We start from the raw sequence: 24,297 nt of genomic DNA, 5'->3' as shown, positions 1-24,297 counted from the left end.
TGTTTCAGTGTGATAGTGAAGGAGAAGACGATAAGGTATGCACATTTCCTGTAGATACTCCACTATTTCGAAGAAAATAATCGATCCAGTTTTAATAATTTCATCATTTTGTACGTTACAGGGCTCGGATGCCGAATCTATACTCTTTGAATCTTCTACCCCACCACCTCTCACACGTAAATGTAAGTAAATGCTTTCAGAAACGAGAAAGTACAACGTTATTGCCATTATTGCGCCATATATTTCTCATCTGCAATTTTACTTTTTGTTTCTAGACGAATTGCCGTCTTCTTCGCCACACGTTTTACCACCCACAAACGGGGCAGGCGGATCTCCACCGGACACGGGTGGTCAAACTTCTAATCCAGCAACGAATGCTCCGGCACCTATACCACCTCCTGTGCCTGCGTCTGCACCAGTTCCAACAGCGCCGAGTCCTCCCAGCCCCACGTTGCCTCCACACATATCCCAGCCTCCTGTAAGTAGCTACGCATCATAAAAACTCGCTCTTGCGCGCGCAGAGAAGGTAGTGACATTCGTTGTTGACGTATTGTTTCAGATGACTAGTCCTTTGGCAGCGAATCCACGTGCAATAGCTCCGCAACAGCGGCCAGCTTCCCCTGCTCTGCCACCGCCCTCTCTATCTCAGCAACCGCACACTACGATACCTGCATTGCATCCACCTATTGGGCCTCTCGTCTCGAGTCATACAACTAGTCCAGCGGTAGCCAGTTTAGGTGTTACGCCGGCAGCACCATCGAACGGGGCGGCCACCACGAGTTATCCACCGCCCATTCCTATAGCCGCGTATCCGCAGACACAACCGTCGTATCCACCGCTCTACACTCCGTACACCGCTTTAAATCACAGCCCGTATCTTCCACCCGCGGTACCATCCCCTTCTCATTCTGCTTCGTCTCGCGCTGACGTGGTAAGTTACTGGTTACGTGATATGTCAGTGACAAATATTTATCTCAAGTACGGGATATGAGTGTTTATCAACGAGGATAATAATTGTATTTTAGAGAGGAAGTAGAGCTTCCCCCTGTACCAACCTAAATAAACAGACTATAGGAAATAACCTCGCGAGTCATAATAATACTCCATTGAGCGCTGCCACCACAACATGCGTATCCACTATAACTAATACAGTTACCACGGCAAATACTATCGCTCATAGAGACATGGTGGCCTGCAGTCTGTCTGGACGAAGCAACAACTCTCCACGTGGACATAGCCCCAGTCGGGAAAGGGATAGTTACAGGTAAAATATTTCCTTCTGATCACGGTATTACGGCCACGTTTGTCAGAATTGAGTAATTCGATAATTAACAGGAAATTATAATAATAATTGTAATGTTTGTTACAGCAGTAACGTGAGTAGTCTAAGCCGAGGCAGCATAACGCCTGTTAGTGTGCCAAACACCTCCTCTCCAGCCAATTCTAGTCTACCTGCATACACCAAGCCACAAGGTTGGATTAGGTAAGTCTGAGCAAGTAACCTTTCAATAAAAGTTAAACACAAAAACGGCATAAAAATCTTTTACCTAAAAAAAATAGCAGCAACACAGCTTCCCAGCTGTCCCCAGCGACAGCTACGTCTGTCCCGAGGCCAACTCCGCCACCAGTACCACTCGGCATACACACGTTTCCACCACCGATGTTCGCAGCACCTTTACCACCGCCAGTGTCTAGTTCAAGCCCGCATACTTCACTGCCCTCGCTTCCCCCGCCGACGACTAATCCTAATCCGTTTTCCGCGGAGTCTCTTTTCCAAACAAGTAAGCTCATAATCTGACTTTTTTCACTGCAATATGTTCTATGTGAATATGGGCAGATAATAAATGCACTAACCAAAAGAAGGGGTGACACATGTTGCAGGTCAGGCAGACCTTCTGAGGAGAGAACTCGATAGTAGGTTCTTAGCGTCTCAAGACAGAAATGTTGGAGTTGGAAATTTAGGTCCACCGGCGTATCTTAGAACGGAAATGCATCATCATCAGCATCAGCATACGCATGTACATCAGCACACGACACCGTTGTTGCCAACAGCTGCAGCGTCAACGCTTTTTCCACCTCCAATTGTAAGAAATGTATTCATTATCCAATGAGACTAAAGAATTATATCCATTATACTAATTATCTGATCATGATCAATTCATTGTTAACTCGTTTATACATGTGAACTGACGTTAAACGAAATTGTCTTTTATTAGTTTAAGGACATCCCAAAATTGGGAGGAGTCGAATCGCCATTTTTTCGTGGAAACTTAAACCTTTCTGGTTATTCTGGTTTTAACACTAACCTTCTTCATCCCGGAATTGGACCGCCTTCAACACCTTTCGTGCCACCTAATCACTTGACTCCGTTCGCGCCAAAGGTGCTTTTATACAAAAAGCTAAATTTTCTCTCACATCTTGTACATATTTATTTAAACATTTGATCTTTTAATCCAGAAAAGTGGAAAATGGAATGCAATGCACGTGCGCATTGCGTGGGAGATATATAATCATCAACAAAAGCAACAGGCTGAAGCTAAGGCGGGAGGTGTCGTTAGTACCAAAACTGAGTTATTAAGACCACCTGGCCATCTTTATCCAGGGGGACCAGCCAGTGGCCTTGGACTCGGTGCACCATCAATGGCACCTCCGTTTCCAACTAACATGCCGTCTGCTCATCCCCCACCACCACCACCCCATTCTGTCGGTTTTCTGTCTGCAACGACCTCACATTTAGGTAATAGAGGTAACAAAGATTCACATTTATTCTTACATGCGCACGTTCATGTTTGTAGATACATGCATTGAACCGCATTATAATTATCAGTGTTTACATCATTGTTATGATTGTTTTTTTTATATTACAGGAACAGGAATATCTCCTTTTGGAAGATATCCATCAACATTCGGCGCGGCAAATCCCAATTTTCCGAATCTTTCAACTTTTCCACCAAGGGAAATGCCGCCTCTAGGTGGACTTGGTGCGGTGCATGATCCTTGGCGAGGGTACGTATATGAAACATTAATCAGCTATCGAGCCACCATTTTTTTTTTATTGTGAACATTCTTTTCACTAACACATGTATACATATATAAAATTTCAGATTGCAACGCGCTACTACTGGATTCCCACAGACTACTGTTTCGTGGGGCTTGAAGCCGGAACCTCCTGCGATAGACAGGCGCGCCGAGTTGGAGGAACGGGAGCGCGAGCGCGAACGGGAAAGAGAACGCGAACGGGAGCGTGAACGTGCCGAACGGGAACGCGAACGTATCAGACGCGAGAGAGAACGGGAGAGGGAGAGAGAGGAGCAACGTGAGAGAGAAAGGCGGGAACGCGAGAAGGAAGAGAAGAGGAAACAGCAGGAAGCGGCCGAACGTGAGCGAGAAAGGCGGGACAAGGAGCGCCGTGAGATGGAGAGGCGCGAGATGGAACGTGAGAGACTACTTCACCAGAATCGACAACATATGGTTGTTTCCCGAGATCGTTCGCCGCTCAGGAACGGCTCGACGCCTTTGGATACCGGGGAAGTGCGCGTAAAGGAGGAACCACGCAGCAAAGACGACGAAGTTGTAATGCTTCCACGACCGCCGGTACCCGGCCCCGGAACGACAGGGTCCGCGCAAGGACCTGGACCAAATCCACTGCCCGATCCGAGATACCATCACCCGCATCCGCATGCCTATCTTACGAGGCATCCGCACAGTATGCCAGCATCACATTCTATGCCGCGTAGCATGCTTCCCAGTTTAAGCGCACATCCAATGCAACATTTTCCACCGCCATCTGCGCCTGCCGGTCAACCGGGAGCCCCTTGGCCGAGCGATCCTTTCCGGGAGTACCGGTTCGACACGTTACAACAGCTACGATATAGCCACCCGTTAGTGGCGGCGTTCAGAGCCGAAGAAGAGGAACGGGCGAAATTGTACGCCGGCTATCCCCCACCGCCGGTAAACACGCTCAGAAGTAAGGACCCTAGTCCAGGTCCGCTCAGCAACTTGCATATGCATCATAGAGCAGGACCCGGCCCAGGAGTACCGGCACGTCCGCTTGAAAACGCCCTTATGCACGCGGATATTCATAAGAAAGAGGACGGATCGCAGTCCCGATGATACATCGTTCCGGCGTCCTCGGTTTCTGCGAGCGAACGCACTGACGGGCCGACCTTTTGAGCACCCCACCCAGTTAACTCTCGAAGCTCGGTGCTGATATTTTGCTAACAGAGAAGAAGCGTTATTTAAAAAAAAGAAATTGTATATACTATATAAATATATATAATATTTATAGTTATCGAGAAAAAGAGTACGGAAACGCGTAGAACTATTGTGAAAACGTAACGAAGATGCCTTGCTAGTAATGCCGGTGTTCCACCAATAACGGCGGCTAAATGAATGATGACGTTTCGTGAAGTAATTACGGAGGCATCGCTGATGTATCACAAATAATAACGCTGTCGTTATGTGATTTCTGCAGTTTCAGTGATCTGACTGTCTGTAGTGGTAACGAGCTCTAATTATTACGACGATAACTATGCGTACATTTTAAAAAAGTATCGTGTGTAATATTAATAGTTATTATAGAACGTGAGGCGATGGCTACGTAAAAAGGGAAAAAAAAACGAATCCAAGTTAGGAGAAAGAGTTAAGCGGATCTCTATTATTACTCAAAAAATTATTTAATTATTTATTTATTGCGACGTATAAATGAACTTGAATCTCTACTACTGACGTACAAGTGCGTAAGATTTGCCCTTATTTAATTGATGTAATATACAAATGATCGAATGTAAATTTTACTTCTTAGACTTTAATTTGTATATTAGAGACGGTAGAAAAAGAGGAGAGGGTATATAAAATGAAAAGTGTTCTTTGGCTTTCGGCGGCACATGCTTTTTTCATTTGCATGCTGGCTAAAAGCACTCTCGTGCTTCCCTGTGATATAAAAAAGAAAAATTAATCAAGAGTAGTAGGTCATTGATTCTTTTATCCCAAAAAGTCGAAGATACAAATAAAATGAAATCAAACTATCTCTGATAAAGTTATGACAATTAGATTCTTTTTATTTTTTATTTTCGAAAACACAGGATGACGCTTACTATACCAGCAGTTTGTCCGTGCCAAAGTGCTTCAATCAAAGAATATTTAATACTGTGTGCATGTGCATGTAACATTCACAGTGGTTTTTTAATACGTTCCCAAAAATTAAAATTATGGCATTTTTGTCCTTCTCTTTTAACCATTCTCTCAATTCTCAGCCATATACGTCGTTGTGTTACCAGAGAGCCAATTACGAGATCTCTTAAAAGTTCTGTGCCATGGACCAGGTTACGTTCGAATATTCCTGGTGCCTCAAAAGAAAAAAACGCGACTTTTCCGAGTAATCGAAATAATTCCCAGACTCTGTTCCGTTTATATTGTAAAATCACAGTAAAATTGTATATTATATAATTAACAACTATACACACGCAGTTTAAAAATTGTAGATATTTTTCATCGACGCAAAGTTACAATGTGATGCAATGATTTTGTTCATGTAGATATCGCGAAGTATAAAAGAGGATTTTGTGTGAATAGGTTTTTTCTAAAACTGATTCTTTGTAAAAGGATCTAATAATCATAGTTTCTATCAATCTTGTTGTTTTCAGTATTTTTACCAGTCCTGTCTAAAACTATATGTATAAGAAACAGGAATGAAACTAAAAAAAGAGAAAATTATGCTCCTATATATATAGGATTCCTATATAAATTGTTCACACACACATATATATATATATATATGTACATACATATATATTTATATATGAACAATTTATAAAATATATTTACATAATATCTCTTTTTTATACATACGAACGAATTATATGTTTATATATACATATATATGAATATATACACATACAATTTTTAACGTATGGTCAAATAAAAATGGTTGACTTTGCTTTAAAAACGTGTGTTCAAATCAACAATGAAGATTCGCATATATCGAATTTGAGATTGCAGATAAAACTGAATAAATATAGCAAATGAGTGTATACGTGTATATACATATACCTCATGTGCTAAAAGTGAAAGATAAACATTCTGAATCTATAACCAATATTTTAAAATATTATAAATCTCATATTAGAGAAACATTTCTTCAGACTGTTTGTCATTTCTCTTACATAGCATTACTGAAAAAATGATTTTGTCTGTCTTTTTGTTCATTGTTAAATAACAAATTATTTAATTCCATGATCCATTTTTAGCACACCAAATACAATTAGGAAGAGACAAGAAAAAAATAGATCAATATCAATTTTTTTTAAACAGTCAATTCTTTCTACAAATATCCATTTATCTTATAAATAGCGTTGTGAATGATGTAAATATTACAACTAGTTTGTAAAAACTTGAGGTATCAACTACGAAAGACCATCAATACATGTTGCGAAATTAATATATTTCAAAAGTGTGCTTTGACGAAACATGAAACTGTTGTGATATATATAAACGAGAGTTTATGATCGCCATTGGCGAACGTACCTTATCATTATTAAGACGTAATCGTTACACATTACTTTTTTTAGTGCAGTAGCACAACTGCACGACAATGTTGGTCATATCTAGTTCGATATCTTGTATATACAATGCGATGAAAAATCATTATCGAGAACTACTCGAACTGGATCTTGTGTAACGACGGTGTCGATGTCGAGGGTTCCCCGGTGGACTTCGCGATCGAGTTCTTATCCTGCGCCGTGGTGGTCGCGGGCTTCTACGGCGATTCATGAGCGGCGAACGTCTGCGATAACGTGGCGGGGTGTTTCTACCACCGCCTCCCCATCGTGGTGGCGGGCGCCTTCCCATGCCCGGCGACATGCGGCGCATCGGCAACGGTCGGGGCTTCGGCAATAATACTGGAGCAGCCGTGATTTCTTGGCCGTCTATTTGCCCTGTGAACAGGTCGACGCGAGATGCGTTAGCATGACAATAAAATAGTCCAAGTACGAAATTGATATGACGTATAAATAGCGTTTTACCTCCGTCCATGTGTTTCATCGCGTTTTCGGCTTCATCCGCCGTTTCGAATTCGACATAGGCAAATCCCCTACCCTGATTGGGATGAAGCTTATCCAAATTAAAGTCAACCAGCTTTATTTGACCATACGCGGAAAATATCTCTATGACATGTTCTTTGGTGACGTTCCGTGTTAGATGGCCGATGTGTATTTTTGTTGGTCTAGGAATCGGCGAACGCTCTCTACGCTTCCTACGTGGGGAGGGAGATCTGCAAGATTAAGAAAATGATTACTAACTTGATAATTAATTATAAGCAAGAAAAGATTAGAGCCAATTTTATATAACAAATACAATACCTGGATCGTGCTTTTTGTTTAGCTTTCTCGGGAACAGCATTATTTCCTTTCTTTCTCTCTTTATCACGATCCCGATCCTTGTCCCTATCCCTTTCCCTTTCTCTTTCTTTATCCCTTTCCTTCTCCTTATTGTCATGTCTCCGCGAGGCATCGGCGCTTTTGCTACGACTTCTCTTTCTCCCTCGCTCCCTGGAACTGGCTGAAGAGCTAGCAGAACTACTAGATGTACTACTGGAAGAGGAGCTTGATCTAGAACTACTGCCGCTGCTAGAGCTTGAAGATCCCGAACTGCTATCTGATGAGCTATATCGAATATATTTTCACATATATGAATTAATAAAATATAATTCAAAATATTGGATAGCTTAATGTTAGAGCAATCGGTCATCGAACGAAAGGTCTAGGTTTAACTTTTAGTTACGCAAGAACTCTTGAATATGAAAAAATATTCCATTGCGATTAAAACACATAAACATGAGCAAATTCAACATTATTAACCAACGTAATAACCAAGATAAAATCAAATAATTGTAAACCCAAGATTTAACCCTCCATCTGTATACAGGGGTCTAAAGCGTCCGAGTCAAAATGATATCTGCTCGTAACTGTAAAGCTTGTAAGCCTGCTAGAAAATATTAAATAAACGATGTTTATCGAAGTGACTATAAAATCGTCGACTACAATGTAGACAGATGTTTTGTGAATTTTTTCAGATTTTTTAAAATACTTTAAGGTAGGGAAAAATAGCGTTGAATGTGATAGACCCACGTATACACTCCGAGTGCAAAAAAAAACGTATACAGAGGGGTTAATAACGTTTTTATTATCGTTCGTAGTATTACCCACCTAGATCCACTGCTGGAAGAAGATGCTGCCCGTTTCTTCCGTTCCTTCTCTCTGCCCCTCTCCTTCTTGTTCTCCTTATCCGTAGCTTCGGAGTCGCTCTTACCCGTGCTGTCCTTCCGGCTCCGTGCCCTGAATAACAAAACAGCAGGCGTGAAAGGGAGAAAAATAAAGGTTAAAATCCAAACAAATTTTCCACAACCGTCGATTTCGCGTAACGCGACACGATTACTCACATGATTATTGTTGAAAGAACCTCCTGACCGCACTCTCGGGATAAAGGGATTCAGCTCCGCGACGAAGCCGGATGGTACGCCGACTGTATGCCGCGAGAGCACGCCAGTAATGGCGGACTACCGGAATACGAAGCCGACGTTACGACGTTTTGTCGCAAGTAACGCGCCCACCGCGTTCGAAACGACGCTAGTCGGGAGAGAACGTCCAGACGAAGACTCGACCGCGTGACGCTGCCGAATTATTTTATTAAAACACCCTTGGCGCGCGTAAGAACGAACGATACATCCACCATGAGACCGTCATGGGATTGGCACAACTGCTGGTGTCGTTGGTGTCGTCACTAACGTCCAAATTCACCATCCGGCGTAGAATCCGGCGCCATCCAACACGCCAACTACCGCGCGAGACCATTGGATGCATTCAGCGGGAAAAGCAGCTTAGTGATTCTTTATTATGATTGGTTTCTACACTTAGATCCGGGAAAAAACCGAAGGCAAGAGCCAATCATATTAAAGAGTCATTAAGCTAATTGGTTGATTTGTTTATGCCGTTTATGCTTTGTACTGCATTCTATAATATTCTATATATTATATTTATATATCTTGTTTTTTGTTCTTTTCCATTGTGCGTTATGTTTAATTATTATTTCTAATTCCGATTCTCCCCTAATATTTAATATTTATATTCTTATTTCTAATAAAAAAATACATAGTAAAAATAAACTTGTGATTTTATGATTTTAATGATAATGATTTAATAATGATCTAATTTTATGATTTTATTAATGATTTCTTTTTAGTAAAAATCATATATTTTTAGAAAGAAGTAAAGAGGTGTAGCAAGTGTAGAAAGTAAACATTCGCAAACTTTTTCTGATAGGTTTCAGAACGCAGCAATGCAAATGATATCGATGTTCCAACTTATTGAAGAAAAATATTTTACCTCTTTGTTCGCGAATATGCAAGCTATACATTATCGTGACTCTGATGCATATATATATACAATAATAAAAGAAACTAATATAATAAATAATTTCTGTTTTATTATATATGACTCTTTTCCGATGGTTTATTGTTTATTGATCGTTACGTCACATTTGTTAACGAATTATTTCTTCTCATTGAATTTATATATTTCTCAGAATGAATTCAGTCTTTTTACAAAATAACATTTGTTTTTCTACCTTCCTTTGTTTTTGTTAATAATACGGAAAAGGAAGCAAGTAGTTTACTTCCGGTTTAGTAGTTACGTGATTGGACGTTAGGTCTCTCAATTGTTGCAATCACTTTTGAATGTGGTGTAGCTTTGTGATATTTGTGCATGTTTGCTGCAAATTTAAGTGACAATCAAAGCGTCAGAGAAGAAGTTGATTAGTATTTGTTTGATTTGTTATTTAATCCTACGCTTTTGATTCTATTCAACTGTGTTCGAGTTCGAGTAACATATCCACAATGAGACCTCAAACTCCTATCAAACTTTCACCTGGTGATGTGTATCCTCATGATTTACAATTGTATCAGAACGTTCCGTTTGGAGAGATAACGTTAAACGAGCTGGAAGAAATCTGTGAAACACGCCTGAAAGGTTAATTTAAATTCCACACTTTAGTTTTATTTATTTATGTTATTTATGTGTTAATATAGTGTTAATTTCTTTCCATATTTAATTAATGTGTTTTTAATTAATATGTCATAGTTCTCTCTTTGGTGGAACGTATCCACTTACGAAAACTAACAATGTCAGTGTCACAACGCAAAGCTGCCTTGGTTGAGAAATTGCGCGAAGAAGGAATGGACAAATTTGCAACATTAGTTGATAGCCCTGGATGTAGATCACACACTGACATGGATATTTGTGCCAGAAGAAACGATCATATATCTCACCTTATATTAAGATCCGTAGTTGCTTTCAATACGTTCAAGAAACACTGGTTTTTTAAGCAAGAAGCTAGGCTGTTCAAGTGGAGATTTTCTTCATTAGACAGTGAAGGGGTCAGGCAGTTCATGTGCGTTAACAACTTTGACTTTACACCGGTTGGTTATTGCTTGTTGCAACACTTTAGATTTAATGTTCCTCATATATTGGATTAATTCTCAGTTGTTTCCAGATTAGCCAGAGCGAAAAGGAAGATATCAGGGAATATCTTCAAATGTCTTCTCCACATGTCAGCAACATTGACAACACACAATTTTACAGGATACCTTTTTCTCATGTAGCCAGTTTAATTAAAAAACGCAAGGTTTTCATTATGCAAGGCGAAGCTTTTATAACTGAACAAGAAATGGCATTCGTGTTTGTGTCGCACTTTAGGAGAATTCTCATATCGGGTTTTGAAGTAAGTATGAACATGATGAGCGTGAATTTATCAACTGTTACTGTTTTCTACTTTATCATTACATTGCCAGATTGCACGCGAAGCTAGAGCCAATTTGTGCAATGATGAAAGGTTCACTCGCATCTTTGCCAATTTAGAAAATGTTATTCATACTGAGAGTACCATACTGGTACAGGAACAAGAGATACTGCAATACGTTTCGCTTAATCAGTTGGATACGGTAAACATACGTTGCTTACTTAATATTTAATCATGAATTTTGTATAACTAATAATGTGAGAGTTGTTTTTTTTTTTAATCTTACAAGACGTACATGCCCAAACTTCGTAATAATACCACTATTTGCTGTTTGCCTATAGCTTGCAGAAACCTCTTATCCTCTCTGTATGAGAGTGCTCCATAGAGCGCTAAAGAAGAATCATCATCTTACACATGGTGGTAGAATACAGTACGGTTTGTTCCTGAAGGGCATAGGCATCTCTTTTTCCGACTCAATGACTTTTTGGAAAGATGAATTAACGAAAAAAATGGACGAAGCTGAATTTAACAAAGAACATAGGTATAACGTAAGATTTCTCTTTGGGATGGAAGGTAGTCGACGAGATTATCAGCCTTACGCATGTCAAAAAATTATGGAGTCGACCATTGGACCTAGAGATAATCACGGATGCCCTTTTAAATACATGTTGCATGATATACTTGAAGATGAACTTACTGATTGCGGCTTTAACGCGTTGGGTAAGCATCAAAATATTTAATTTATACAATCATAACGTGAATTCTTTTGTCTGTTAACTAATTTACCAAACCAGAGAGATCAACGATAATGAAATTGTCCAAGGACGGTCAATATTCTGCAGCATGTAACAAGTGTTATGAAATTAAACATGATTGTTTTAACGACACTTTGTTTAAACATCCAAACATATATTTTAATGAGAGTGTGAAACATCGCATTTCAGATCATTATCATGGTGAGATTTATTTCGTTATTTTTTGTGTATCAAACAATTTAATGTTTTATATAAAATTTAAAGTTACATTAAAATTAAACATCTAGATCCGGAAACAGGAGATGCATATTAATCATTATACAAAATGAGAATATTGGAGAAGTCAGAGCTGTTAGGACCGTTGCAAGTTATATTTAATATCATCAACAGAGTGTATAACGTTGTTTACACAGATCCCTGATTGTAAATATATATATACATATATATATATATATATATATGTATATAAATGCTGATTTATTTAAAACTAAAATATTAAATATTCTCAAAATATTTCTCAAGACGGATAAGCAATTGACACACTGACTTAGCTAATTTCATCTTGCTAATAACTTATCAGAATTAATAAGTTTTCAGCAATTTTTCGATTTAAAATCAGATTATTTTTACTTTAGTTACCAATATAATATGAATGAGTAATAAGCATTTCGTAACACTGAAAAGAATAGTTGTTTCCAATTTCAAAGTTAATTTAATTAGTAGTTTTAGTTAATTTCAATAACTCATATTTAAATAGCTAATATATTTAAATTTATGAAGCGTAATGTGAAACATTGTAAAAACACGTGCGTTGATGCTGGATACATCTTCATGCAGTATTTTTGTTTAATTGAGATGTAGACACTTTAATTTGAATAAAATATCTTTTTTTTTTACAAATTCAAAAACGCGTTTAGTCCATCGATAACGTGACCTTTTCTCTTTTTCTTCAACAAAATAATAGGCTTAATAGAAAAACAAAAAACGTCACATCAAAAAATATTACCACGATACAACACAGTATAATTTACTATGTTTCATGATTTTTATTCTGTAGATTGCTGCGGCGATACGTAAGTACCGAATGATATATGTATGTACATTTAAGTGATAGAAGTAACGAGCAATATTTATGTACAAATACACCGAATTATAAACACTTAACACTCGCCATACCTTACGCATTATTACCTTAGTCAATTCGTAACGTTGTACCGTTGTCTCATTAAATGCTATTTTAAGCAAGACTACACGATTGAATAGTACGGGGCAATTTTTGGCACAGTTTGTTATATCTTAATAGAAACAAAAATGAATCTGTTAAAACGAATTCTAAATGTAGCTTATCAAGAGACACGGAAGAAATGCTTATAATCCTCGTTATAACATTTGTGTCTGTACTCTGTAGTCAAGCAGTCGTTATACCAAATGCATAAATTTTTGTTTCAATCTAAAAAATATTCGATGTTTGACGTCAAAATGATATGTGTCGTGTAACACTAAGTCGATTCCAGTCGTGAATCGAGTGCGTACGCAAAATTTAATTAATATCGCGTTGCAGCCTGTTAGCAATGTAATTATAGCCGATAATTATTGGCTTCCTATACACATACACCATAGAGAAACTATCATGCAATTTCAAAAGCGGGATGTATATCACAAATTTAACAGCAGCGATGGATGCAGCAATGGATTTATGCAATGCGTATATTACAATTCTCTTCTTTTTTTTTTAACAAAATCAAAATAGTTTTTATTTTTTTACGTTTGCGTATATATTATGAACAGCCATCCCTGTATACATTTGAGAAAACTAGAACTGTACTTTCCACTCTTCTGAAAATGCATTCTTCTCATTCGCACGTTAATTTTTTATACACTCATACCTTTTTCTCTTTCACATTCTCTTCTGCGCGCGAACCCTTTATATAGAAATAAAATATGTTAGTGGGCACATCGATAAAATCATCATTTATAACAAACAAGTCAAATTATAAAGTCTTATATTTTTTTTTATCATTTACGTATAAATATTGTTAAATATGTATATTAAAAATTTGCTACATATTCCACGATTATTTTACACAGATTCGTTATTCTATCCCGATAATGACTTAAGTTGGTTAAGTAACTCCTTTTTTTTTCATTTTCACAATGGACTTCTCTGGTATCCGAAGAGTTAATAAGAATGTAATCAAGTAATCCCTAGTATTTTTCTCATTTATCAAATCATGCACCTTATCGGCAATTGAGATATGAACAAGAAAAAAAAGAGAAAGAAAAGGATGACGTTGGATTAACATTGTATTCTATAGGAGGATGAGTCACGGTGTCATTGTATAAAAATCTAAACTGACCTTAAACGTGTACTAAAAAATATAAATTGCTTCTGTCAAGCGAGAGGACCGATTATCGGCGATGGTTCCAATAAAGGTCAACCTCTGTGCGCTCGGGATATACTTTCGTTGACGCCTCCGTGACTCATTAATTCGGATCGTCAGTCGGACCGAACGCTGTTATTCTCGACGTAACGGACATACTTTGCTGCTACGCACATGGAATCTATTTTTCATTAACAACGACTAAATGATATTACTAATACGACAGGACATTCGTGTGCCGTTGATACATCTTGTAAAATGCAAGTTCTATACTGTCGTACCGTAAGATTCCACTGCCGAAGGAAGAATTAGAGAAATAAGGATTCGTTGTGCATTTACTGCTTCGTGTAAATTCACAACGTATTAAATGCGTCGACGGACCGACCTCCTCGCCGAGAATGAATGCTATGTACTGTCAATCGCGATATGATTCTCGCGCGCGAGCGCACACACATCACTGATGGCGATTTCTCAGGTACGCACATTGCGTGTATCCTGATTGCTGGGGCAAGTCCAATATGTATCCTGATTACTGTGGCAAGTCCAATGCTCATGTATTCGTAAGAATAATCCCATGGCGATAAACGAAACTGAAGAACCAGCCGCGGTTTACGTTTACTGCCCACGTGCAGTGTTAAACGCGCGTAACTGCATCGATCGCGGAAGAATTCAGACGGATATCTCGTAAACGGCATACATCCTTTCCTCGTTGGAGCGTAAGACGTGCAGACTACTCGGCGGCTCTCGTAGAATCTCCGTCCAGCCGCAGGATGGTGCGGAGACCGGAAAGGTGGGCTATACGGATATTTCATAGTTCATATCGTATACGCTCGCACGGTCCGGTGTCGGTGTAGTCGGTCTCTGTGACCTCGGATCGTTGGGCGCCGAAACCATCTCCATAGAGTCGGTCATCTCCAGGGCTCTGACAAAGGACATCGGTCGACGCCGGGCGTCTCCCGAGGTCGGTGTGGTCGGTGTTGCCATCGTGGTCGCTTTCCGCTTGACCTGCGGCGACTGGTGCGGTTGATACGGCGGGAAGACGGGCACTCCACCCCTCATCGCTGGATGATACGCCGCCCTAGGAGCGTTCGTCGTGTATTGCGACTGCTGAGTTGGACTCGTGGGATTGGAGCGATAGTAGTCGTACGGCGGGGGCGGTCGATGGGAGGGCGATTGATGCGGCGCCCCGCTCACCGTTCCACCAGGGGGTGGACCTGGATAGCTGCCGGGTGAGTTGTCTTTCCACATGTAGACACCGCGCTGCGGCGAACCTGCCAGTTCGCGTATGTTGTCGACCGTGTTGTTGGTTCTCGAATACGGATGATCGGTGCCCTGTCGCACGAGCTCGCTCTCCGACAGGAAACGCCGCTGCGGGCTGTAGCCAGTAATGACGGTACCGGGAACGCCGACTCCCGTATTGTTTCCCTGCTGTATATCGTAATACGTCGGCGCTTCGTTCACACCTATAAAATCTGGCCGACGAACCTGCGTCGGTGTACCCGGGTTTGATCTGTAACAGACACAGCGAATCTTAGATCCCCCGAGATCCTCCGCGGCGCAAGATGCTTTCGATAACTCGACAAATGCACAGTACAGTGAACCAAGATGAATATGCGAGTGCTTGAGCATTGTAGCCATACAAATACGGCTCTGGCGAGACATACAGGAGAGAGAGCAGCGCATCATTCCTGTTAAGAAATTAGCATCTATTCAAGAAACATAAAAGATAGCGAACCTAAGAAATGTATGTGTGGCAGTGTCTCGTGTAATGTGTGTATGTTGTGTGTGTGTGTGTCTTATGTGTATATATTTTTACAACCATGTTTTTCTATATATACAAAGATATATATATGCAAGAAAGCATAATTGTAAACTACGGTATGTCCTCGTAGGATGAAGTTCGTGTTTACCTGCAGTAGGTTGCAACATGATGGTAGAAAGCAGCTCCTTGCAGTTACCACCCCCTGCAGTGGGACACAAACTTATCTATATACCATATATCTTGTAATAAGTACATGCAGAGAGACTAATCCTCTACAATATTTATTGTAAGCTACATTGCGTAATTTTCCTTTTTGACACGTTTCTTCGTCCTCCGGAAGGTGAGAACAGTGGTGACAGAAGAGGAGGAGAAAGAAGAGCAAGAGTGAGGTGTTTGACAGTGAGGGACAGGATATCTTGACAAAACAGGCCGACATCATATCGAAGGGTAGCAAAAAGGATATCATATAGAGGTATATCGTTCACTTTGTATTGGCAGCGTGCTTAAGAGATGCATTGTAACTATTACTAGTGTGGCGCTTCCCTCTTGCTCTCTACATTGAGATAATTTTGTGCAATGTGAAAATCGCGATATATATATAGTTAAATATAATAAATCTGAAATTGTATTTAAGTATTCGAATAAGAATCGACCAAATGTTGGCACTCAAATTAATTGATTATCAATATTTCATTATTTTTGTATTACGTGTAAATGTGTTTACATTAGAAGATATTTTTCTTTTATCGAGCTAAATATATTCTTTGGTTTTTTGTTTCGGTAATGCATAAGTATGATGTACCTTCGTATAGGGCTGGATATGGCAAGCGGAGTAGGTACCCCAATAGCTTTGATACGTTGTTGCATCGTCGGGCTGGCGCCACCCTGACGCTGAGGGATTGTGGCGGGCGAACCACTCGTCTCCGGCGATAACGGGTCGGGAGTGTGACTTCGAGATCCGTTCATCCCTCTGTGAATATGATGTACATAAGTATCACGCTAGAGCGTTTCGCGCGTTGAAAATCGTTGTTACATTTATCGCAAGTACCTCGGCCTTGGATGTGGACTGCCTCTAGGATAATGTATTGGATGGCGAAGCTGCGACGGCGGAGGATGCCTGGGAGATTCGTTGTTCTCCACAGGTGGCAGGAAGAAATTGCTTTTGGAACCGTGTCTTTGCAACGGTGGCGTAGGTTCGCAGTCCGCAGACTGAGACGCCGTCGGTTCCATGTCTGTATCCGATCCATCTCGTCCAGGAGATAACTGTAAAGAGGAATCAATGATGTTATCAATCACGTTAGAGAAACAATTTCAAATATATTATATTTCTCTCTGTAATATACATTACATATATTTCCTATGAATATTAGGATATCAGTTTGGATCAATGGGATATGCATAAACCGTAGGAAAAAATCAGTAAAGGCATCTTAGGACTCTGAATTGAACGGTACTGATAGATGAGGTATCATCGCTGCAACTCATACTCTACAGATGTAGTGAAAAAGACGTAAATATATATATTAATTAATTTCTATAGTAAAATACTAGATATACTACGAAGCTAAGGAATTGCATAAAAAACTGTTTACAATTACTGTAATAGTGTGGTACAAATATGTCGCTAGCCATGCTGTACATGCTTGAAAATTGCGTATAAGTAGAAGAGTGTTTATAGAAGAATGCTTCAGATATAGGCATCGTCCAAAATTTGTCTAATAACTGTGCTAGTGAATAGTAAAAAAAAAAAGGATACAAATCATAATAACAATACAAGCTCCAATACAAGCGTCAGATTCCGAATTGAAGTCACGTTGTTTACAAAGTAAGATAAGCGAGACTGCGCTAGCTCTTACCTTATTGTAAGCATTTGAACTGGCATTTCTAACACCATTGCTGCTATCCATGTAGGTCTTTACCTGGTTCTCACTGCCTATAGTAGATATCTCTGACGCACACGCTCCACGTCGCTTCCCTGTATACTTATCAGGCTTAAGTAAGCTGCAAATCACAGAGAAAATTCATTATAACAAAATAACTTCTGCATACAGTATTAATTTTACAATACCTTGGCTCCTTGCAATACCTTGGGTATTGTGGTCCGAATTGTGTGTAACAGCAGTTGCGCAGACAACCACGAGAAAAAGGATTGTAGCCTCCGTTAAATTTGCCCGTTACCTGTTCGTTCGTGGTACGTCCTCTGGAGACGAGAACTACGTGAAAGCCGGTCAGTCCAAAGATTGGAATGAATAAGAGCATTACCACTCCCATGAGGATGAGACTGTGCGAAAGTTAAGGATCTTACAAAATCGACAATGGAAATCGATATAATCCTTACAACTGTGCGGCCTGTATTTTACGAGTATTTTGGATATAATTCTTCTACGTAAAGGATACGCAACAATGGTATTAACTTCGCTCAACTGCTCTTTATGCTCCAGTAAGTAATATAGACAGAACCCAAATATACTGGTCATATGACAACTGAGCGACAGAAGAAAAAAGAAGAAGTATCTGTAGTTCCTCCTACCAATGCAGTTATTTACCCACGGGCAGTGATGGTCGAATGTCTAAAAATATAGAGGTTTGTTAAGGTACCCTTCCCTAATTTGTTCCCAACAAACGTTTGACAAGAGAAAACAGACGTACCTCGATACAATGATTGCAGACACTGCAATGTGAGCAACGTGGAGGTCGATAAAACTTGCAGGTGACACACCACTTCATGCGCACGGTGATGCCGTTGATCTCCACGCTCTTGTACAACGGAGCACGGAAGTCATCCTCCCGGTCTTCGTCAGGAGGCGCTTTAACGAAAAATCATTACACTCCGTATCCGTGACTCGTCGTAAAGTGGCGTAAGTATAAATATCTCGTGTGTCAAGTTACCTTTTGGTATAACACCGGGATCCATAAACGTCGCCAGGGAGAAGTTGATCACTACGAAGAAGGTGATGACTCCTTGCAGAGCCGGTACCCACAAGCCCAAGTGAGAGACATAGTAATTCGAGCATCTGCGAAACGAAACACGTGAGATTCTCCGAGAGAGCGAAGAGGAGCTCCGTCTCGACGAATAGGCGAGAGCAGGCGGAGAGAGGAGGAGAGAGAGGAGAGAGAGAGAGAGAGAGAGAGAGAGAGGGGGACAACTTACGGGAAGATGAAGAAGAGCGCCGTGGTGACGAGTAGGACCGTCCACGCGAACGTAGCTGGCAGATACCTCGTCTTCACATCGCATTTCGGCATTCTGCACGCTCCCGCTCTTCCGGTGGCACACACGATCAGCGCGAGTCACTAACGGACAGGATTTCTGCTAGCAGGAAACATGGCCGCGTCCATCGCGAGCTCGGCTCACTTGCGACACGTACGTGCTGCGGCGAGGGCGGCCGCGCATTCTAGCTGCCGTTCCGGGCGTCGCGCGCCACGATTCGGGAGTCCTCCCCGGTTCCCGGCCCTCACTCGCGCGTCATCCCGGCCGCGCGGAAACGTCGGCGTCGGCGGCGCTCTATCAATATTTAAAGGGCCAGCTCGCGGGTATACGGAGTATCCGAGAGCGACGAGCACACCACCTCAGTGACATACATATATAGCGCGCAACGCGCATCTCGCTCCCTCGCTCCTGAATCTCGATTCTCGCGCGGCAGCGCGCGTGTCAATCCCCCCCCCCCCCGCCCTTGCCCCCCTTCCCTTTTCGACGGCAACTTCAGGCCGCGTTTGACGTTTGCGCTTTGCGCCTTCCCGATTGCGTCTATTTATTGCAATAAATATATTTATATATTATATTATAATGTTTATTTATTTATTTATTTTTTATTGCATTCATCATAATTTTTTCCCTTCATATACATGTATATCGTAGATGGTAAAATCTGAGAAGAAATACTCTTATAATAATAATAATCTAAAAAGAATGCAGTATTGAATACGTCGAATAGCCTTATCTCCTAATTGCATATCGGACATTTCTATAAACAGAGATATCGAGTATCGATGTTGTTTACAGTGCGAATACTGTTCTGTCGAGTATCGATACGGGCGCTCGAGCTGTCGACGAGTCCAAGCGCAACAATTTTCGTTGTAACAATGAAGTTTTCTTCTAAATTTTCTTTAGCCAGACATTACTGACACTTTCAAGTTTAGCGAAATTCTCTTAAAGCGCAACACAAAAATCGCATACGTATGTATTTATGTATTTAAAACGGATGAAAAAGCTGATCTTTTCGAAATGGCGCGAGAAAGGGCAAATCGCAAAGTTCGCAGAAGTGACGTCCGCGCGAGACGGGGCTGCGATTGGTCGCGGTACACGTGACAGACTCACGTGGCCGACGTCACTTCCGTTTCGCGGGTAAAATCGCACGGAGCAATGTTTTCAAGTGTCGGTTACTCGTCGTAGGACGTGGGACGTCGTAGCGTAGCGAGGTCGGCCGATCTTTGGAAAAATATATATCTGCTGCAGCTGTGACGCTTCGGGGCGGCAACATGCACGTGCTCAAGCGCGGTAATTTAAGATAATTTATACAAACGCACTCGCACCCGCTGCGATTCGACGAATCCTCGCGCAAAACTGTCTTTACTGCGTTTACTGCGATCTGTCCCCTCTTTAAGATTAACGTCTCTTTGTTGTCAGATGGACGTAAGGAACCTGTGCATTTCGACGAGATAACTGCGAGAATCGAGGCGCTATGTTACGGTCTGGACGAGTCTGTGGATCCAGTAAGCGTTCGCACACATGTCACCTTTCTAACTGAAACAGAAAGGGAATTTTATGCTTTATCACTATTCTTTTTATTTAATTTTGCATTAATGTTTTCTTGAAAGTCAAGTTTAGCATAACTTACCTAAGATCGTTGAGAGAAATGCAATTGTTATACTTTCCTTTTGCAGCCTGCAATCGCACATCGAGTTATAACCAATTTGTGCTCGGGAGTAACAACAAGCGAATTGGATAACTTTGCTGCTGAAACTGCAGTGACTATGATCAATCAACATCCGGATTACGCAATTTTAGCAGCTAGAATAGCCATATCCAATTTGCAAAAGGAGACAAAGGAAGCCTTTAGTGGTGAGATGTCACAAGCGTTGATATTATATTGGCTGTGGTCCGATTCACGCTCACAATGTTGTAACCATCATTCTGTCTTCGTTGCACATCGAATATCAAACGAAGATAGAGCGATGCTTTCAGCGCTGTGAGCGTGAATCGGACCGCAGCCTATGTTTGCTAATATATAATTTGTTATTAATACCTCGTATATCTTACAGAGGTGATAGCTGATTTGTATCACGCGAAAAACTCAGTCACGAATAAACGCCTGCCTATAATCAGCGAGGAATATTATAAAATTATCCAGAGCAACGCAGAGAAATTGAATTCCGCGATAGCATATGATAGAGATTTTAATTACAGTTATTCCACGTTTAAAATGCTTGAGAGCAATCACTTGGTGAAACTGAATGGAAAGGTCGTTGAACGACCGCAGCACATGTTGATGCGAGTTGCTGTAGGTATTTACAGCGAAGATATCGATAAAGTTATTGAAACTTACAATTTTATGTCGAAACAATATTTTGTACACGCTGCACAAACGATAGATGCCGCATGTACCGTTACGCAACAAATGGCTAGGTAATTGCTTTCAGTAATGATCCATTGGGCGCGGTGTAACGTGTTATTAAATAAACGATATTTTTACAGCTCATTCTCATTGACAATGTCTAGCGATAGCATTGATGGAATTTTGGATACGTTAGAAAGATTTGCTGTTCTTTGTCATCATAATGGCGAGATAGGATTCAATGTGCATTGCATTCGGGCAAAGAACACGCCTATAAGAGGCACAGGAGGCGTATCAAACGGATTGGTGCCTATGTTAAAAGCGTACAATACGTCCATTGCGACTGTCTCCAAAAATGGCAAAAATGAAGGACCGATTACTGTATATTTAGAACCATGGCATGCCGATATTTATGAGTTCTTAGATCTGAAAAGGAGTATTGGTTATTATCTTCTACTGTTATCTTTTTCATCTCTTGATAAAGGAACACATATAAATATCTTTCTAAACAATTATAGGCGAAGAGCAATTGAGGGCTAAAGGTATGTGCTACGGGTTGTGGACTCCAGATTTATTTATGAAACGTGTTTATCATAATAAGGATTGGAGCCTAATGTGCCCACATGAATGTCCTGGATTAGTTGAAGCGTGGGGTGATGAATTTGAAAAACTGTATACTAGGTCATTATATTTCCAATATTTAAAACTACATGGAGTTTATATAATTTATGAATGAAATGTATGTTCATATTTTTAGATATGAAAAGGAAGGACGTTTTCGAAGACAAGTTAAAGCTAGGGAGTTGTGGCTTCTCATCACTCAGATACAATTTGAGACAGGAGTGCCATATATAGTTTATAAAGATCATTGTAATCGCAAAACAAATCATCAGAATTTGGGTACAATTAAATGCGGTAGTTTCTCTACCGAAATAGTCCAATATTCAAGTTCCGATGAAGTTGCCACGTGCAATACAGCTTCAATCGCTGTCAACATGTTCGTGAATTCTACTAAGAGAACTTTCGACTTTTATAAACTTAAGGAAGTGGTGAAAATCGTCACCCACAATTTGGATAAAATGATTGACGTCAATTTTTATCCTCTCCCAGAGGCAAAATTGTCGTCTAATAAACATAGATCTATCGGTAAGCTATTTGCAACGTAATTCACGTACTATATGCACGGGAAAAAAATGAAGTTGCTTCAATTAAATGTCGGCGTCACGGGCTGCCACACACACACAAGCATAAATAGTTAATTCAATTGAATATTATTGGACCAAATATTTAAATTATTAAAACAATTATCTGATGTTTTTTGTTCATTAATATTGATGTTGCATCAATTAATTTTATCTCAATAACACTGATGCTGTTGATACAAAAAAAATGATGCTGTTGATATAACATTATTTTTTTTCCGTGTGCGCATTGCTTTTTCTTTAACTTATTTTTAAAACTTTAGGTATTGGTGTACAAGGATTAGCGGATGCGTTTATTTTAATGAGATATCCGTTTGAAAGCAAAGAAGCTAGTGAACTCAACGTCCAAATTTTTGAGACTCTCTATTATGGCGCTCTAGAAGCTAGTTGTGAGATAGCTATGGAGAAAGGCCCTTATGAGTCATATGAGGGCAGTCCAATCAGTAAAGGTGTAAGTAATCACGAAAACCATTATTCTATTATCTGCTAATTTTTTGGAAGTTATTTACATCTAAAACATGCAAATTTTTTAAATAGATCCTCCAGTACGAAATGTGGCATATGGAAAATAAGGAAAAACCAACAAATTTATGGGATTGGGATATTTTAAAGGCAAAAATTGCCAATCATGGAGTGCGCAATTCTTTGTTAATAGCGCAAATGTATGTTCCGTTTATGGCACAAATGTTGGAAACCAACATATCAGTCGAGCCGTACACGAGCAACATATATACGATATATGCATTATCAAAACAGTATCCGATTGTCAAACCATGTTTGCTACGAGATTTGGTTGAGAGGGATCTTTGGGATGAGAACATGTGTAATAAAATCATTAATAATGGCGGATCTATACAAGTAAATATTCATTATTTAATTTAACTACGTTATAACGTGATTTTATTATATTACATAAATATTTATGAAATAGATAAAATGTACGTTTTATAAGTAAACTGGCTCTCTCGTTTGCAGAACATTGAAGACATGCCCGAGGATTTAAAGCAGCTTTACAAAACGGTTTGGGAAATGCCACAAAAGACTATTTTTGATATGGCGGCTTCTCGTGGACGTTTTATCGATCAGTCGCAATGTTTAAATATTCACATGGTTGATCCATTAGACAAGCTTACATCCGTACATTATTATGCTTGGAATGTCGTAAGTTTAAAGTGTATTTTGAGATTGTATATAAATTTAATGTTAAATATGTATTTTTATTTGCAGGGTTTGAAATCTAGCGTGTACCGTCTCGTAAGTAACAGCGATAACATGACATAGACAAGATAAAATTAAACGTTTTGTTCAAATACAAAACGTATATCCAAAAACAAAGTAATAACAGAATGCAGAAATCCACATTAAAATAAAAGTGAAGATTTTTTTGAACAAAATATAAAAATTGTATTTTTTATTTTGAAATTAAAATATATTAATAAATAAAAATATTGCTTTTTTATTTAAGGCCCCTGGATAGTCTCGGAAAATACAGCGGTCGAGTGGCACGACACCTACTGGAGGAAGCTTCGTAGCTTGATGAAGAGCTAGTAGATTTAAGGCTAATCTACAATGTGTTCTTTGCTTCCTGTTTTCTGCTCTTAAAGCCTTGTGTACACGATACTAGAAATCGGTCCGAGTTTCGGTTTAAGCCAATGAAACTGCTGCTTTTCTGTAAGAGCTGCAAGTTGATTGGTTTAAACCGAAACTCGGACCGATTTCTAGTATCGTGTACACAAGGCTTTAGGATGCCGTCCCATGCAGGACGGAATTTCGGAAAACAGAATCTCGGAAACATTCTGATTGGTTAGCCCCATGGGGCACAGTACAAGCCCTATGAGGCTAACCAATCAGAAT

The 24,297-nt window shown here is 40.0% G+C and overlaps 5 protein-coding genes across 14 annotated transcripts in view; 3 read left to right on the top strand and 2 right to left on the bottom strand.

Annotated features, from left to right (window-relative positions):
* LOC139768130 (uncharacterized) overlaps nt 1-5,630 on the top strand; it is a 30,191-nt gene extending 24,561 nt beyond the window's left edge. For 2 of the 6 annotated variants that reach the window (XM_071698015.1, XM_071698021.1), the window contains exons 5-16: nt 9-35; nt 122-182; nt 276-478; nt 560-931; nt 1,026-1,264; nt 1,370-1,483; nt 1,561-1,781; nt 1,861-2,084; nt 2,217-2,381; nt 2,458-2,746; nt 2,868-3,006; nt 3,105-5,630. In XM_071698015.1, coding sequence (XP_071554116.1) covers nt 9-35; nt 122-182; nt 276-478; nt 560-931; nt 1,026-1,264; nt 1,370-1,483; nt 1,561-1,781; nt 1,861-2,084; nt 2,217-2,381; nt 2,458-2,746; nt 2,868-3,006; nt 3,105-4,113 — 3,063 coding nt within the window. In that variant the 3' untranslated portion in view covers nt 4,114-5,630. The remainder of the gene's footprint in view (nt 1-8; nt 36-121; nt 183-275; nt 479-559; nt 932-1,025; nt 1,265-1,369; nt 1,484-1,560; nt 1,782-1,860; nt 2,085-2,216; nt 2,382-2,457; nt 2,747-2,867; nt 3,007-3,104) is intronic. The other 4 variants (XM_071698017.1, XM_071698019.1, XM_071698016.1 and 1 more) reach the window with 4 other exon arrangements.
* A 791-nt stretch (nt 5,631-6,421) lies between these two features.
* Nucleotides 6,422-8,778, bottom strand: LOC139768138 (uncharacterized). The gene is made up of 5 exons (XM_071698041.1): nt 8,438-8,778; nt 8,205-8,333; nt 7,359-7,661; nt 7,023-7,270; nt 6,422-6,935 (listed from the first exon to the last, which is right to left on the bottom strand). Coding segments are annotated over exons 1-5 (972 nt in total). The 5' UTR covers nt 8,440-8,778; the 3' UTR covers nt 6,422-6,645.
* A 579-nt stretch (nt 8,779-9,357) lies between these two features.
* LOC139768135 (DNA primase large subunit-like) lies at nt 9,358-12,352 on the top strand. 3 transcript variants are annotated; one of them, XM_071698034.1, is made up of 7 exons: nt 9,360-10,022; nt 10,134-10,471; nt 10,546-10,773; nt 10,844-10,993; nt 11,133-11,511; nt 11,586-11,747; nt 11,834-12,352. In XM_071698034.1, the coding sequence occupies exons 1-7, from the start codon at nt 9,890-9,892 to the stop codon at nt 11,857-11,859; spliced, it is 1,416 nt and encodes a 471-aa protein (XP_071554135.1). In that variant the 5' UTR covers nt 9,360-9,889; the 3' UTR covers nt 11,860-12,352. The 3 variants fall into 3 exon arrangements, with proteins under 3 accessions (XP_071554134.1, XP_071554135.1, XP_071554133.1); XM_071698033.1 differs by having other exon boundaries at nt 9,358-10,022; nt 10,134-10,443; nt 10,551-10,773; nt 11,586-11,872; XM_071698032.1 differs by having other exon boundaries at nt 11,586-11,872.
* A 1,180-nt stretch (nt 12,353-13,532) lies between these two features.
* Nucleotides 13,533-19,343, bottom strand: LOC139768134 (palmitoyltransferase ZDHHC8-like). 2 transcript variants are annotated; one of them, XM_071698029.1, is made up of 9 exons: nt 18,841-19,343; nt 18,579-18,703; nt 18,339-18,496; nt 18,087-18,259; nt 17,758-17,970; nt 17,546-17,690; nt 16,738-16,952; nt 16,492-16,659; nt 13,533-15,437 (listed from the first exon to the last, which is right to left on the bottom strand). In XM_071698029.1, the coding sequence occupies exons 1-9, from the start codon at nt 18,930-18,932 to the stop codon at nt 14,723-14,725; spliced, it is 2,004 nt and encodes a 667-aa protein (XP_071554130.1). In that variant the 5' UTR covers nt 18,933-19,343; the 3' UTR covers nt 13,533-14,722. The 2 variants fall into 2 exon arrangements, with proteins under 2 accessions (XP_071554130.1, XP_071554132.1); XM_071698031.1 differs by having other exon boundaries at nt 17,776-17,970; nt 18,841-19,341.
* Nucleotides 19,344-20,024: 681 nt separating this feature from the next.
* On the top strand, nt 20,025-24,035 carry LOC139768129 (ribonucleoside-diphosphate reductase large subunit-like). Of its 2 annotated transcripts, XR_011717285.1 has the most exons (12): nt 20,025-20,184; nt 20,314-20,399; nt 20,571-20,748; nt 20,949-21,312; nt 21,382-21,683; nt 21,760-21,922; nt 21,999-22,387; nt 22,707-22,894; nt 22,981-23,301; nt 23,419-23,604; nt 23,671-23,815; nt 23,909-24,035. XR_011717285.1 is itself a non-coding variant. In XM_071698014.1 (11 exons), the coding sequence occupies exons 1-11, from the start codon at nt 20,166-20,168 to the stop codon at nt 23,722-23,724; spliced, it is 2,250 nt and encodes a 749-aa protein (XP_071554115.1). In that variant the 5' UTR covers nt 20,025-20,165; the 3' UTR covers nt 23,725-23,889. The 2 variants fall into 2 exon arrangements, 1 of the variants encoding a protein (XP_071554115.1); XM_071698014.1 differs by lacking the exon at nt 23,909-24,035 and having other exon boundaries at nt 23,671-23,889.
* Nucleotides 24,036-24,297: the final 262 nt, after the last annotated feature.

Source organism: Temnothorax nylanderi, unplaced genomic scaffold, assembly GCF_030848795.1.
Source record: "Temnothorax nylanderi isolate EJ_2023f unplaced genomic scaffold, tnyl_v1.0 TNYL_tig0014_pilon, whole genome shotgun sequence".
Lineage (NCBI taxonomy): Eukaryota > Metazoa > Arthropoda > Insecta > Hymenoptera > Formicidae > Temnothorax > Temnothorax nylanderi.
This window is presented reverse-complemented; position numbering and strand designations above follow the sequence as displayed.